Source organism: Eumetopias jubatus, unplaced genomic scaffold (genome assembly GCF_037043125.1).
Source record: "Eumetopias jubatus isolate StellerSeaLion01/CBP00866 unplaced genomic scaffold, mEumJub1_p1.0 scaffold_1, whole genome shotgun sequence".
Classification (NCBI taxonomy): domain Eukaryota; kingdom Metazoa; phylum Chordata; class Mammalia; order Carnivora; family Otariidae; genus Eumetopias; species Eumetopias jubatus.
The window spans coordinates 118,085,802-118,103,048 of NW_028274807.1; the positions used below are offsets into that span (position 1 = coordinate 118,085,802).

A 17,247-nucleotide genomic window follows, 5' to 3' on the forward strand; every position below is an offset into this window, starting at 1 on the left:
CATAGCAGCCATTAAACTTGTTTTTATAGAAGATGGGACACTGTAAAAAGGATCTTCCCTGCTTTTTGCATATCAATTTGGCATCAATTTACACTTTGCTGAAAGAGTTAGCATTCCAGGAACTTCAGGGACGGGATGGGCCCAGTGACGTAAGTAGACTATAATTCTCTGGAGAATCAGAGAACGTTAGTGTTAGAATGGCATCCCTCGGGATCTAGTTCAACTCCTTCATTTTGTAACAGAAATTGAAGCTCGGGTCTCTTTAGTGACTCATCTAGAGCCCACATCTCCCAAGAGACCCAGCTGGCACTCAAGCTCAGAAGTCCTGACTCCAACCCAGTGCCCTCCCTGCCACTAGAAGAGGCCCTCCCTGCCCCAGAGGAAAACCCTCTCAGCCTGACTTTGCAGCGTTGGCTCTTTGTTTCCTTTGCAGCCTAAATCACCATCGGTCGTTTTATAGGACTTGAAATTAGAGGTGAGTCTGATGCCCTGGTCCTGTTCCTCCTCACTTAACTGGATCAGGCTGCATCAGCTAGGATGCTTTCTGCTATGGCCTTTGAGGAATCAGTTTTCACTCAGTGGTGGGGGAACTGTGAAGGAACTCCCCGCCTCTGCACACAGCTGTTTAACCTGCAACGGCTGTGGCAACCGGCCCTCAGGAGTTTGCCGGCCAGCAGCTGTGGAAGAGTGGGCAACCATCCCTGTCTGAGGAAGGGGGGAAGCACATCAGGGATGAACAAAGACTTGGGTCACAAGGTCTCTCACGGTAGAACCAAAGGTTTAGAAATAAGGAAAAGTTTCTTTTGGGTAAAAACAATCATTCTCAGCCCTAGAAGTGACCAGACATTCAAAAGGCAAAAAAAGAATTTCAAAAGGAAGAATCCCTCTGTTTTGGCAGCTGAACACAAGCAAGCCATGAATGTGGGCTGGTTGTGGGGTCAGGAATCATTCCTAACCTCTCCCACTGGGCTGCCCCCGTCAGTACCAGAGAATTCAGCAGCTGAGAAAGTGGATGAACGGCAGGAGTTGGTGGTTGACTTCGCTGGCCAGTGCCACCTTTTAGAAAGGCCCCCCACAAGGCACAGCTGTGCACAGCCAGAATGTAACTGTGGAATCCTGATTGAGTCTAACCTTCTCAAGGCAGGGGAGTTCCTTTCAAGAACCCATGTTATGAGACTTTGCAATGATTACCAAAGATTTCAGTATTTGGGGGGCACCTGGCTGGCTCAGCCAGTAGAACGTGTGACTCTTCATCTCTCGAACGGGAGTTTGAGATGACTCGTCGAGAGTGTGTGTGGTGTGGGGTGTGTGGTGTAGGGATTACTTAAAAAAAAAAAAAAGTTGGATTTCTTCTCCTTCTCTTCTAATTGGTGCATTACCAGCAGAAAGACTGCCATTTGTGGCTGGGCAGGTGCCTGAGTCACAGTGAGGTAAAAATTGGGAAAAGTAATCCAAACTATTTATACCATTGACATCTCTGACACAAGACTTTGAACTGTTGAGGGAATCAGTGGTTAATAATGAATGGCACTTCCTTAGTTATAAATTAAAGGAGTTAGACTAGATGACTTCTGGGAATTATTTCTCTTTCAGGAATTTTTTTTAATTTTATTTTTTTCAAAGTGCAATTGACTAAGTTTTGTTTTTGTTTTTAGTACTTGTACTTGGGGACACAAATACACTGGATGAACAAATGGGTGACCATACCAATACATCATAAAATATTTCCAGACTCTCTGATGTGTTTCAGGGGATCCTGTTAGCTTAATTTTCGTCCTTTGAATTCAATTCAATTCCTATAATAAAAATATATGAATTTTGCAAAGTTTCCAAATCTTAAATTCTGTTATATAACTTATTTAGTCAAAGGTTAACCTTAGTTGAAGAAATTTACCTTCTTTTTTTTCTTTCCATAGGAAAGGGCAGCCAGGCTCCCACTCTATCTTCTGGACTGCTTTAGTGAAAGAAACTAATAACAAAGATCTTCTTTAAAGAAGAGCCTTATGATAAAACAGCTGAAGGGGGAGCGCCTGGGTGGTGCAGTCAGTTGAGCGTTGGACTCTTGATTTCGGCTCAGGTCATGATCTCAGGGTCATGGGATCAAGCCTGGTGTAGGGGCTCCACGCTCAGTGCGGAGTCTGCTTGGGATTCTCTCTCCCTCTCCATCTGCCCCTCCCCGCTACACTTGCTGAAGCGCTCTCTCAAATAAATAAATAAATCTTAAAATAAATAAAATTTAAAAAGAGCTACTGATTAGTAATTCTAACGTGAGTTAAGTAATATTATGCAGAAATTCCATTGGCTTGAATTCATGGATATATTTATATAAGTGCAAACAAACAAATTTGCAGGAAAAAAATTCAAGTAGAAAACATTTAAAGAAGGTGGGGGAGGGGGAGCTTGCCCTAAGTGTTCTAAGGTCCTTTAATTAGAGAGAGAAGGATAAAAATACTAATTTAGAACTTTGATAACTTAAGCCTTTACATTAAAATATCTGGGGTAACTATAAAAGGATACAGAGTTTGAAATTTTACTTTATTTTTTTTTAAAGATTTAATTTATTTATTTGACAGAGAGAGACACAGCGAGAGAGGGAACACAAGCAGGGGGAGTGGGAGAGGGAGAAGCAGGCTTCCTGCTGAGCAGGGTACCTGATGCGGGGCTCGATCCCAGGACCCTGGGATCATGACCTGAGCCCAAGGCAGACACGCCCAAAGACTGAGCCACCCAGGTGCCCCCAGAGTTTGAAATTTTAAAAACTAGCAGAGAAGGTAAATAGATTTGAAAACTTAGATGAAATGGACAAACTGCTAAACTGTACTTACCAACTCAGACTCAAGTAGAAACAGAATACCTAAATAGTCCTATAACCATTAAAGAAATTCAAACAGTAATTAAAACTTTCTTCAAATAAAATTCCAGGTCCAGATAGTTTGACTTAGGAGGTCTACCAAATATCGAAGGGACAAATACTACCAATCTAACACATACTATTCTAAAATAGAAATAAAGAAGTAACATTAAGCAATTCTTTTTGTGAGATTAGTGGAATCTTAATACCAAAATTTCAGCAAACATAGGATCCAGTCTGATCTCACTTAAGAACATAGGTACAAAAACAAGATAATTATCAGACAAAATCCAACAAACAAAATAAGTCATGATCAAGTTGGATTTATCCCAGAAATGCATGATTGATTTAACATCAAGAAATCAATGTTCATACTTCACTGCATTCCTAGATCTGCAATGCCAGCTAGGCAGTTGTAGGCACAACTCAACATTCAGACTCATGAGTACCACAGGCCTCTCTCACTACCAATAACATCCCCAGAGCTATAGAACAAGGACCAGAGCTTAACAGGATAGGGCCAGACTGGGAGCAGTTCACACAGCCATCCATGAGCTGTTTTCTTTGGCCTTCCTAGATAATGTCTCAGATGCCAGGGGCCTCGATCCATGTCAGGTGGGTGCAGACGCTCCACCTTAAAGTTCCCATTTCCTCGGAAACCAGATCTCTTCTATGAACTCCATAGGCATAGTAGCTTCCAGGCTCCTCCTAGATGACATGCCTCATTATAAGAGTTACACACTCAGGAAAACCCAAAGCTGTGGCTCCCCTATTAGGTATTTAGAGTTCCATTATAGTTCCTCCCAATCCAATGCAATTTACCAATCAGGGTTCATTTACACCACAAGCAAGTTTGCCTAGCAACATAGTAGACATACTGTAGTATCAGATTACTAGGTAAATGAAGCTGGAGTCAAACAAAGGTCATGGACTCAACAGAACGGGGAAAGTTTCTGTTAAGCCCTATTCGCAATACATGTAAGGAGAAAAATCATTTGATCTTAATAATGCAGAAAAGCATTTGATATAATCCAACATTTATTCATGACAAAATAAACCCTGAGGAAACTAAAAATAGAAAAGAGCTTCCTTAAGCTGACAAAAAAAAAAAAAAACCTGCAGCAAATGGTGACTTTTAAAGTCATGGATAAGATAAAAATGCCTGAAGTCAACATTTCTATTAAAAATTGCACTGGTGGGTCTAGTTAATGTAGTAAGGAAAGAAAAAGAAATAAATGATATTGGACAGGAAGAAATGACTGTTATAATGCAAAGATGATATGATAATTCAACTAGAAAAGCCAAAAAACCTGCAGGTGAGTTGCTAGAATTAATAGAGTCTTACCAATTTGTTCCTTAGATGTACATATAAGCCCTACTCCAAGGACAAAATATTTTTAAAAATCTTTTATAATTAAACATCTTGAATTAAATATGTGAGGGCCATGATTCACGTGCTAACAGCCTCTTTTTAACATAGGGCCTAAGGAAGTACAAGTGTGGGAGTGTACATGGATGTACAGAATTGGGTATTCGAAGTAGCTCTGGGATGTACACAGAAATTTGTTCTGGATAATTTTGACGTTGTTATTTAAAATCCTAACTTTTAAGTACTGGGGATGAAAGGTACAGCATGGGGAATATAATCAACGGTACTGTGAGAGTGTTGTGTGGTGACAGATGGGAGCTACACTTGGGGTGAGCACAGCATAATGAATAAACTTCTTGAATCACTGTGTTGTACACCAGAAACTAATGTAACATTGTGTGTCAGTTATTCTTCAATGAAAAACCTTTTAAAAAAACTAGACTTCTACTTTGTTTTTGGAATTTGCTTCTTCCTCTAAAAAACAAAGTCAGCAATTAGGTTTAAAAAGGCTAAAATTTGATTATAAATTTGAAATGTTATCTTTTGCTGGAAAGATATTCCCCTGGCATTCTGATACTAAGATTAGGTTACATTTAAACAGTGAGATAGAGCTTTTGAGTACAGAAATCTATTAAGAAAATGTATAAACTTAAACATTTCATACAGCTGGTTAATTTACCTTACACACAAGAAATTAATAATAACAGTGACATAATGTAATTAAGAGCCTCCTGGATGAGGCAGACAAAGACTTGGATTCTCCTTCACAGTGTAGCAGTGGGAGAACTTAGTTTCCTATCAAATGAAGTTTCCTTTTCTATAAAATGAGAAAGGTAAATTGGATCCTTTCTGAGATCCTTTATAGGTCTTAAATTGTTTCCAGATCCTTGAATAACCAGATGGATCAGGATATAAAGTGGCACAGAAATAAAATCAACCAGTGCCTCCTTTCTAAGCCCTTGGTCTCTCCATGCCCTGGCTTGTTATTTTTTTGAGACTGCCTCCTGGTTTTCTGTTTATGTTTACTACCTCACTGTCCCTCTTACCCCTCTTATTCTTACTCATCTCATTGGTCTCTGTTTCTGTCCTCAGTCATAAATTAAGTCTTTAATAAACTATTCGTTTGGAAAAGCAGGGACTAGGTATCTTAAGTTCTGGTTTCTGACGAAGATGAACGTACAATGAGAAATTAATTCAAAAAAGCAAAGCTTTGGAATGTATCTTACCTGATACAATAAATTGAGTTCAGGCTCTCAAATCTGTCATGATTCAATCTTGGACAAATTACTTAAAATGTGATTTTCTCACATATAAAATGAGAAGGCTGAAGTAGGTGATCTAAGTTTTCTTCCAATCTAAATGATGAAATAGGTTCGAGCGCACAAAACTGTTAGATAAGTGTCTGACTGGACATCAGTCCTAGGATGGTTACACACATAGATAATGCTAAATTTTCATTCAGCAAATTTGTGCCATTCACCATCAACATTGAGAGAAATGTTTCTGCCTAGTTTTATAACTTAAAAAAAAAGAAAGCCTCTGCATTAAAACAATCATTATAGAAAATGCAGTGATTGTTTATTTCCACTGAAATATTAAATGGGGGGGGATGAGTTTTAAAATATTTAAAATTTAAGGGGCGCCAGAGTGGCTCAGTTGTTGAGCGTCTGCCTTCGGCTCAGGTCATGATCCCAGGGTCCTGGGATCGAGCCCCACATCGGGCTCCCCGCTCCGCGGGAAGCCTGCTTCTCCCTCTCCCACTCCCCCTGCTTGTGTTCCCTCTCTCTCGCTGTGTCTCTCTCTGTCAAATAAATAAATAAAATCTTTAAAAAAATTTTAAATTTAAAATATTAAAATAACCTCACAAAATTAATTAAATTTCTGGATGAGTTACTGAGGCAGCTAGTATTTTCCTCCTCAAAATTCTTTTCAAATAGCACCTGATCATTTTTAGTATCTTTCAATAAGAATAATTTGCCTAAAATTGAAGAATGGATTAAATAACCTTACCTAATGAAAAGAGAGACCAAGAGACAGACATACAACACAGAGGAAACCCTAGAATGCAGAATGAAGGAAATGGAGCTTACCTGTCATTTACCTGGTTGAAACAGTTCTTTTTTTAAACATTTACCTCCTACATAAACCTGCTGTTTTGCTTCTTGTATTACTATACTCTAATTTGTATCAGAAGTCTTGTCTCTTAAAGATGGCTACTTTTAAAGCATGTAGGTAGCACATAAAATTTTTCCTAATTTTGAATGGCATATCACAAGTATTTATTTCAAACTGGGGACAAGGAGAGCAGGAAAAGAAAACAATATGAAATTATCAAATGAAGATAAATGCTATAATTGGTAATTCTTCTAAGTATATATTTAAGAAACACACGTTTATGAATAGGACAGTGATACCAGAAAACTAAAAAATAAGCTTACAAATGAGAAATTCAGCGCAGCCATATCCCTGGTACCGTTAGTATTTTCTTAGTGTAATTCCGAATAATTAGATCCAACTGGTTTACTCCTCAGGGCCTGCCTATAACCTCAGCCTATTTGGATTTTATAAATGTATTTTCTGAGGAAAACAAAAATTTCAGTGCAATTCCAATAAAATGCAATTTTATTGGATGCCATTCCAATAAAAATCCCAACTAACACTTTTAGTAGAAATTGATAGGCAGATTCCAAAATTTATATGTAAAAGAAAGAAGCTAGAATAGCCAAAATTTTTTTGAAAAAAAAAGGTACAAAATAATTTACCTTGGTATTTATTACCATACTTCACCCCACTGTGTTGTGTTAACGATAGGCTACTAACTTGCATATTCAAGCAGTTTCCTTTTGGAGTGATAATGCATTATAAAAGTCTACTGTTATTTTCCTATTTTAGTAAGTTGTAGCCTTATGTATTTTTGTCAGGTTAATGAAGCATAATTTCCATTCATTAAAATTCACCCTTTTTGAGTATATAGTTTAATTGTGCAACCAATCTTCTTCTACCAGATCTTAGTAACCGATGATCTGATTTCAGTTTCCCTAGTTCTATCTTTTCTAGACTATCATGTAAATGGAATCATACAATATGTAGCCTTTTGTGATGATTTTCCTCACTTAGCATAATCCTTTTAAGACTCATCTATGTTATAGCATAGGTCGGTAGTCTGTTCCTGTGCCAACCTGGGTAGGCTGTTTTGTTTCCCAGAATTTTCTTCCTTATATACTTCCAGATAGGGTGAGCCGCAAGCCCCATTTGTGTGTGAAATTTGGAGGGCAGAACTAAAGCAGCGGCTTCATCTTATATTTTAGGCAGGCACTTTTGTAGTTCCCACATGGTATGACTTACCTGCTGGCTCACATTTTGGGGTGGGGCAGCAGTCTGGCCTGCATTGTTCTACCTTTCCTTGCATCCTCCTTCAGCATCTTTGACTCCTGGATCACGTGTATGTTTAGCAACCTGGCAAAAGGCAACTTTTCACACAGGATACTCCCATTATCAAAGTTGGAGGCAGTGAGAAGTGACACGGGTCTCAGTCAGGCCTCATGGGTTCCAGCTTTGTCCTTGTTTCTTCCACTTTCCATCTCCTGTCCCTTTCTAACTGCCTCCCCTGTGAAGTCTAAGCTCTTAGGTGCAGAAACAACAGCCTCATAGGGACTACTTAACCAACCCCAACTGTGTAACAGCAAATCCCTGTAAACAAATCACTATAAAAAACATACAGGTATGCCTACAAATAACCTAGTAGTTCTGCTTCTCTGACTGAAGTCTGATACAATTTTGCATCACTGAGTAAATAAATATCCACTATATGGATGTACAGTTTGTTTATCCATTCACCAGTTGATGGACATCTGGTTGTTCTCAGTGATCCAGTTTGGGATCATGAATAAAGCTGCTATAAATGTTCACATACAGGTCTTTGTGTGAATATATTATTTCAAAACATGGTATTTATAAATATAAGAAATAGCTAAAAGAGTTCAATGTGACTGCCACTGGAGGTGGAAAGGAGCACAAAGGGGGCTGATGTTGATGTTTTACATTTGAGACCTTTCTTACCATGATTTAAAAAAAACAAAAACACTGAATTGTACACTTTAAAAGAGTGAATTTTATGCTAGGTGAATTATACTTCAATAAAAAGGTATTAAAGTATATGATAATACAATAAACAGACTGCCAACTTATAATCTAATATCAAGTTTTATTTACCTTTTTTCTTACAATATGCTGTCATTCAAAATATACCTCATAAGTAACTCATGCATACAGTAGGCACTCTATAAATATTTTGATTTAATAATTAGGTATTTTTTAGAATGACTAAAAATCCTGATGTAAAATCCCAATAGGGAAGTGCATAATCCCATTGTAGACAAAATATATAACTTTACAGTAAACATTTTTATAAGAATTTTCCCCAAAGAGGGAACACTTACAATTTGGAAATTAAAAAATAAAAAGTAAAAAGCAAGATGAAACACAATACTAGTATATTTAGCCAATGATCCCTGGATCAGTGGTGCTTAGAGACCAAGGGTTACCTGCACCCTATGGCCTTAAGACCATCTGAAATTCAGTTAAGAAGATAGTCATATACCTAATAACCTCTTAACTGGAAATGCTGCAAGAAAATATAAGCAATAGCCTGTGAAACTTTTTAAACTACATCCCTTATATGAACACAGGAAAAAAATTTAAATACATATTTTATTCTCCAACTTTAAAAAAATCAAGGCTTTTCATCTTAAGCAGCAAGAATGATCCACAAATAAGCAAGAAGTAACTTTTGTAGAAGCTATGTTAAATTCTGTGGAAAATACTGTGGGAGATTAGTTCAAGAACCTTAGCCCAAATATAAAATAAATCCTTGCATTGAAGGGTCTTACAGTGTTTACAAAAACAAAACAGGCTGTGACCACATAAGATAAAGTGTCTTCTAACTCCTTATTTTGGTTTGGCTTTGTAACTATGAAAAGTCACTCCAACCTGAAAAAAATTATAGCACTATTATGCTAAAGAAAAATTAAAAGCCACCAAATGCCTAACCTTAGTGAAGTACCTGTGCAAACCTATAAACATACTCAAATACTTAATTGCTATAAAATGAAAAGTCTACTAACTATATTTTTCAAAATCCATATATAATTCTATAAAAATTTAAATATGTGGACTATATCAATACATGGAAATGTATATATAAAATACTATCAAGTGAGAATAACAAAATAAAAAATATAAAGTGATTACAACCATGTAAAAGTAAATATATTACAATAACAAAAACTGAAGTGAATTTAAATTTATAGAGACATAAATAGATTCAAACATCCATTAGGGGCTTTTCTTTGTTACGTAAGATTATAACAAAATAAAAAAAATAGACTATTATTTTAGATAAAACTATACTCCTGAACAATAAATACTGAACTACATGTGAACTCCTAAAACAGATCTTAAAAACCATGACTTACTCCATTTCAGGTGTGTCCTATGGATGGAGATCAGCCCACATTTGCTGATCTTAATTTTACAAAACCTTCTGGCAATGTGTACAATTATAATTGCCCTTCTTAAACATAAAAAGAAAAAAATTTAAAGCACTGTTCAAGTAAGAAAACCAAGCAGCATGCTAACAAAACCTATCTACTTAATCTGTTTTGCTCCTGCAAAAAGCTAACAGAGGATTTAAAAAAACTAATTCTATATACATATTTTACATAATATATTTATGCTATAAATATTTTAAAGAATGGCTTTTACATAATTCTCCATGTTAATTTCAATAGATATCTTATTTAGTCACAAATTATGCAAATGCAGTCTTCTAGAATTATTACTGAAAATTATTCTCTCCATGGTTTAGAAAATGGTTAATTTCTTGGATAAAACATAGCATATTTAGAAGTCCGAAAGCCAAGTAAATCCCTTATTTCATTTCGGAATTTTGACAGATCCTGGCGTAGTTCATTTAGGTTTTCCACGGTTGCCTGATCTGTACTTTGCATCTTCTGCCTCATAGACGTCAGGTAACGATGCACCAAGCAGCACATCACTTTTTGGTAGTTCTCATCCCTCTTTTGTTTCAGATTTCTCCATTCCTTCAAAACAAACAATTGCATGGTACTAATAATGGACATAAACCATATTTAAATGAGTTTTTTTTAAAGATTTTATTTATTTATTTGTCAGAGAGAGAGAGAGCACAAGCAGGGGGAGCGGCAGGCAGAGGGAGAAGCAGGCTACCTGCTGAGCAGGGAGCCCGATGGGGGACTTGATCCCAGGACCCTGGGATCATGACCTGAGCCGAAGGCAGACGCTTAACCAACTGAGCCACCCAGGCGTCCCTAAATGAGGTGGGTTTTTAAAAAATATTCACAGACACAAACACGTTTTATTAGACTGTATTTTTGGCATTATGTGTTACAAGGTAATATCCAACACTTATTTAAAACAAATATGGCCTGCACATTTTGTTATTCATTCACCTGGATGCTTTTCTTGATTTAACATTAGTCTTAGGAATCTTCAGTTTATAGGAAAGATTAGCAAACCACAACCCACAGGCCAAACATGGCCCACTTACTATTTTTTTATGGCCTGTGTAAGCTAAGAATGGTTTTTACAGATGAATATTTGTAATTAATTTGATGATAGGGAACACTAATTTTGAACCCTAATTAAACAAAATGTTATTTCCCTCCCCAAAATGGAATTCCATTCTTTACATTAGATCTGTATTACAAAAAAATTATTACTCAATTAATATTATACTTTTAATTTCACCAATAAAAATTTTATGGATATTTGTATTCTTTCTTGTAATATTACTTGTTATATTAATATAACATCTTTGATTTTGTCTCAGTCTGCAAAGTCCAAAATATTTATTATCTGGCTCCTTACTGGAAAAGTTTGCCAACCTCTGGTTTGTGGCAACATGTATTGAATTATTTATGTACTGAATAACTTTCAAGAAGAACTGAAAAATATGAGCTGGCTCTAGTAGTCAATCTTTATCTATGCTGACAGAATAGGTATTCTAAATATTTTCCATGTTTTAAAGCTGTGAGATAAGATTTCATGAAAAAAAATTACAGCTCTCTCCTCTCACATATTGAATCCTTACTGTCTGTTAGATAATGTGCCACACATTAGGGGTGTATGAGCGAAAAAAAAGTAGACAGTCCTAGGTCTTAAAGAGGCCTAGGACATATTTACACTTTAGTAAACATCTGATATTAGGAACTGTTAAAACTTCCAAGTTACAATTTTAATTTTTTTTTTTAAAGATTTTATTTATTTGACAGAGAGAGACACAGCGAGAGAGGGAACACAAGCAGGGGGAGTGGGAGAGGGAGAAGCAGGCTCCCCGCTGAGCAGGAAGCCTGATGCGGGGCTCGATCCCAGGACCCTGGACCGTGACCTGAGCCGAAGGCAGACGCTTAACCTACTGAGCCACCCAGGCACCCTACAATTTTAATTTCTTACCTTCAAACTGTTTTGCCGTTTAACCTTGCCTTTTGATGTATGAGAGCAAATCCACTTACTGAGGCTACTAATCATATAGCAAATAGTCTTTGGTGAAGGAATGATGTTGAAAGGTGGGGGTAATGTACATTTGTCATCAAAGTAGCTAAGCCATAACTTTGCTCGAGCGAACTTCCATTCTTTGTCTTCATGATTCTGTAAGAGGCAAATGAAAAAGCAATATAGAATATGAACACACACACACACACGGGGGGAGGGGAGGACAGAAGGAGCAAGGGAGAAAGGTGGGGTGGGGGGGAGGAGAGAGAGAGAGATATCATTTTAAGCTGTCCAAATGTTTGCACACCTTGTATATAAAAATCTGGTTCAAGATTTGCAGTTAATATACATTACTTACATTTTACAAAAATCTATATTTAATTTAAAAATACTAATTTTTAATTCTTACAATCTTTGGTTGCCTAGATTTATCTACTGCATACATTTGGTATGATCTAAAAGAACATAAAGGTTTTAAAAGAATGAACACTTACTGCTATCAACTGGAAGCTTTTATGAAGCATTGCCACCAGCAGCTTGGTAAGCACGATCACAACCACAACATTGTATGTCCCAACAATAACAGCTCCAACAAAGGACTGCAATTCTTCTCCATAACTAAATCTTGTGACAAAGATTGCCACATGTGCTAAGGAGAAAATATACCAGAACAAAGCAAAGCAAGTGCCAATGAACCTGTAAAGACAATTACATTTCTGTTTAAAAGGAAATTAAAGAGATTAATTAGCAAAAATGAAGAATTCATTTATATCAACATTCCATAAAACATTGATAACCTAAGAATAATACTTTAAAAAATAAACAAGGTTGAACCCAATGGTACAGATATGCCTTTCTTAAACAAAGAAACAGACTCAAAAGGAGGATAAACTACTTTTGTTTAACCTCTTACTGCTTTTCTGTCTATTCTCAACAAAGCAGCTGCTAAGACATTGTTAATGCCTAATTCAAGCTGCCACTTCTCTGCTCAAAAACTTCAAATGGCTCTCAATCTCAACAGCCCAAAGTCCTTACCAGTATCAACAAGGTTCTACATCTCCTACAACTTTCCCTCAGCTTCACTACATCCCAACCACACTGGCCTCCTGGCTTTTCCCTGAACTTGACAGCCACACTCCCATCTCAGGGCATTTGCCTTTGCCATTCCCTCTATCTACTAATGGTCTTCCTCCAGCCATCTTCTTTATGTCTTGATTCTTCATCAGCTTCATATCTTTACTTGAATATCATCTCTGTGGGGCCTTCCCCAGTCTCCTATCTAAAACTGCACCCTCTCACACATATATCCTCCCTGGCCCAAGCTTTGTCTCTTTAGCCCCTTTTATTGCATAATATACTATATATTTTATTTCTCTTTTTATTGCCTATATCATCTCACTCTAATAGAATATAAGCTCCATGAGGTAGTGTTGTTCACTAGTACTTCATTCACTCAGCACTTCAAACAGTGTCTGTTATGCAGAAGGTGTTAAATGAATACTTATTATTAATTTAATCTTATTCCTTAAATAAGATGACATGCGAGTATCTAAAGAATAGTTGGTACATAACAGCAACACAACAAATGAGTAATTCCACACCCCTTCTCCATTATGTTATTTTAAAATGAGGGGAGGTAGGGCGCCTGGGTGGCTCAGATGGTTAAAATGAGGGGAGGTATTTTCTCTCCCTTACAACTGATTATTCAATTTCTTATGATACAGCAAATTAGAGAAAAAATTGTTGATGAAGCTCTAATGATTCTCAATTCTAGTGACCTCCTACTAAGTGTTGAAAATACAAGAGATTGTTTTGGCTGTAACAATGATGGACAGTTGCTACTGACATTTACTATGTGAAGGGTAGAGATGTTGAATGTCTTGCAATATACAGGACTGACAGAAAACTGTCCTGCCCAAAATGCTAACAGTGTACAAAATGCCACGAGCTCCTCTGTTAAAACAAACTGCAGTGGGGGAAACAATGTATGATCTTACGCCTACTAATTACTTAAGATTCTACTTATATAAAGATAACTATCAAATGATTCATGAAAATAAGTATTTCTTATTAAAAAAGAATGTCTTGGAGAAAATTTGAAGTTCTATTTCTCTAGGTACTAATTCATATACAACACAATAGAAAGAGAGAAATATATTTACTAAAAACTTTAAAAGACACTCACGAATGGAAGGTATCATTGCTTTGCTGTTCACAGAAGATGCCTACACAGTCCTGTTCTTTTGGGGTATAGCCTTTATCGTACAGTTGTGTCAGTCCAATTGTGAAAGAAAACAAAACAAGAAGGAACATCCCAAGAAACTTTCCAAAATCTTGTAACATCTGTCCCATTGAAATCTGTGGAATATATTATATAGGTGTTGGTTAAAATTATCAGGAACAAAATAGTAAATATTAAATGACTAGGCAATAAAAGTAAAACAAACATATGATCCACAGTCTATTCCTTTTATTCCAACTGGTTAAGATAGTTTCATACTTTTAAAACATCAAAAGTCTCGTTGCCTAACAAAAAGCCCTTCTAAGCATGCCAGCACTGTAAGTACTGGATGGCACAATTCTTGAATCTGGACCAGGTGTGCAGAGGACATGGCTGTGATGAAGTTAGAGGCTGAGACATGGAGATTTAAGAAAAGCCTATTTGCAAGGAATAAAAGGAAAATTCTTTGCTCAAGCCTAAAGGGAAATAAATGCTAATATTTACAGCTTCTTAAAATTTACAAATATAAAATCATATGACATAAAGTATTTGATTTTTGTGACCAATTACCATAAGATGGCATTTCCTCCTCCAGGACTGCCCTAATTTCTTTTGCCAAGGTGGTCAATTTTCTTTCATTTTAGATAAATTATAAAAAAATATTATGTGTACGAGCCAGATGAGTAGGTTTAGTATATGGGTACCTATTGTAATGTACACTTGTGAAGTGTGTCTGGAAGCTTTATTCAAGCCTAATTTCATTGTCCTCTAATACTCCTTAAAAATCTGGGAAATAGGCATTTTTCATAAATTCCTGGTATTTAAATTAGCATAGCAAATTCGAAGAATAATTTGACATTACCTTTTTGACCTAGCAATTCTATCCCTTGGAATTTAGCTAATAGATAAGAAATACGCTAAGATGTGTGTATATACAAGGATTTTCACTGTAGCACTGTTAGAGGTAGCAAAAAAATTAGAACATCCTAAATATTGTTAAAAAGAATGAAGTATATATCTCTAGGTGCTGGCACAGAAAAATGTCTATAAAATGCTAAGTCAAAAAAGCAGGGTATAGAACAGTATTATAACAGCTACTGTTTCTAATTTTTTAAAGGATAAATCAGGTATATATTTTCATATAGACAGGATTTAATGTGTACAGGGAAGTTTTGGAAGTTTACACAAGAAACTGTTAACAGTGCTTATCTATGGAAGGTAGGACTAGGGGTTAGAAGGCAGACTTTTTTCCTTTGATTTTTCTTTACTATATGCATTTATTACTGTTACAATACAAAAAATAGTGTTTAAAAATAATCCTTCCTCAAGATTTACAGGTCAGTTTTATATAGTTAATTAAATCCAGCTTCAAATAAAATTTCTCACTGTTTCAAACCTGCCAAAATAATATATGCCATTTACCAATGACACAAAATGGCAGTGACAAGCAAGTGGCCAAACCCCTCTAACCCACTAAAGTCAGCCAGGTAATTAAGTAGAAGAGGCGTGCTAAAATTTTTTAGGCACACCATAAGCTGGCGACCTGGACTCTGGAAAGGTCCAATATGCCTGAGCTGCACATGTGACTAGGCCATATGGTACTTTTAAAAGTCTTATGCTTCCCTCACTTCCCCTTGCAAAATTCTGAGAGAAGAAATAGAGAGCTTTTAGATTCAGCAAGCATGAAATGTGTGACAAAGAGAAGAAATACATTTCCCTTTTAGTCAATGATAGCTTTCTACTGAATCACCTTGGAAAAGAAATAATTTATTCAGACTGTGAGTGCTTAGATAAAGCCATGCCATGCAACTAGAGAACTGAATAAGTTAGGACAGTAAGAATGCAGTAACTGCTTTAGATAACTACGAAAAGACTGCCTTTGAAGAAAACTTAAGACACTGTAAGTAAACTTATGAGTAAATAGGGTTTCCCAAGAGTGACCATGTATGATGTTATTTAATTTTAAAAAATTTAGTTCAAAAGAGAAGCCTTAATTTAACATGACTAAGTTGGTTTTTTAAAAAATATATTTATTTATTTATTTTAGAAAGAGAGCAAGCGAGGGGAGGAGCAAAGGGAGAGGGAGAGAGAATCCTCAAGCAGACTCCCTGCTGAGCAAGGAACCGTAGGCAGGGCTCAATTCCATGACCATGAGATTGTGACCTGAGCTGAAATCAAGAGTCGGATACCTAACCAACTGAGCCACCCAGGAGCCCCTAACATTACTAAGTTTTAAAGAGTAAGTATAATTCAATTTCAGTATCAAGATGAACAATATTTAATGAAAAAAAATCCCACAAACTTCAAGGTCTGTTCTTTAAAAGCATGATATTAGTTCTTACATAAGATGGAAGAATCAAAACTAGCTACAGTGGATATCACTGAGGTGAGCATCAACTGAAAGAGCATACTAACCAAACATTCATGTGAAAGGCAAAATTTAAAAACAGTAAATCTATTTTAGTGTGAGACATTATGAGGCTTATTTATTTGTGAAAATAATAATGCTTTTGAAAATATTTACTTATTTTAAACTACTTGGCATTTTTACTCAAGAAATAGGAAAATTAAGAAATGAAAAGAAAAAGGTAATTAAAATATCAATACTGAAGTTTACACAGAGTTAATAGGGGTATACACAGAGAAAAATATATATACATCTTTCTTAGTAATCAGAAAAACAGAAATGAAAGCAAACTAAGATAGTGTAACTTAGCACCAAATGCTATTCAATGTGGTGAAACAGTCTGCTTTTATACTGCTTGTGAGACCAAAAATTAACACATCCTTTCGAAGAAAACAGAAATACTAAGGCACTATAAGGATCATATCTTCTGATATGTTAATGCTACTGGAGATTTATCCTTAGGAAATAATTTAAAAGAGGCAAAGTCCTCTACACAGAGTACCGTGTAGAACAGCAAAAACATGCCAAATGCCTGAGAGGGCAAAGACTGGTATCATTAGGGTTCACAGCAAGTGTTAAATTATAAAACTTGCTAACGAAGCAATAATAATGACAACCTCTAGTCATTCTCCTTCCAAATCTTTCTCAAGAAAAAGCCATAGTTACCTGTCTAAAAGTTCTCTAAAAAAAAAAAAAAGATTTTTATTTATTTACGAGAGAGAGAGCACGCACACAAGTGGGAAGGAGGAGCAGAGGGAGAGAGAATCCCAAGCTGATTCCTTGCTGAGCACCAGCCGGGCGTGAGAGGCTCGATCTCATGACCCTGAGATAACGACCTGAGCCAAGATCAAGAGTCGGACATTTAACCC

At 36.3% G+C, this 17,247-nt stretch overlaps 1 protein-coding gene across 6 annotated transcripts in view; it reads right to left on the reverse strand.

Annotated features, from left to right (window-relative positions):
* Window positions 1-9,562: 9,562 nt before the first annotated feature.
* Window positions 9,563-17,247, reverse strand: part of TRPC1 (transient receptor potential cation channel subfamily C member 1) — a 69,344-nt gene continuing 61,659 nt past the window's right edge. For all 6 annotated transcript variants that reach the window (XM_028099027.2, XM_028099026.2, XM_088025907.1 and 3 more), the window contains 4 exons: window positions 13,936-14,108; window positions 12,245-12,446; window positions 11,712-11,906; window positions 9,563-10,321 (listed from right to left, as the gene is read on the reverse strand). In XM_028099027.2, coding sequence (XP_027954828.1) covers window positions 10,094-10,321; window positions 11,712-11,906; window positions 12,245-12,446; window positions 13,936-14,108 — 798 coding nt within the window. In that variant the 3' untranslated portion in view covers window positions 9,563-10,093. The remainder of the gene's footprint in view (window positions 10,322-11,711; window positions 11,907-12,244; window positions 12,447-13,935; window positions 14,109-17,247) is intronic.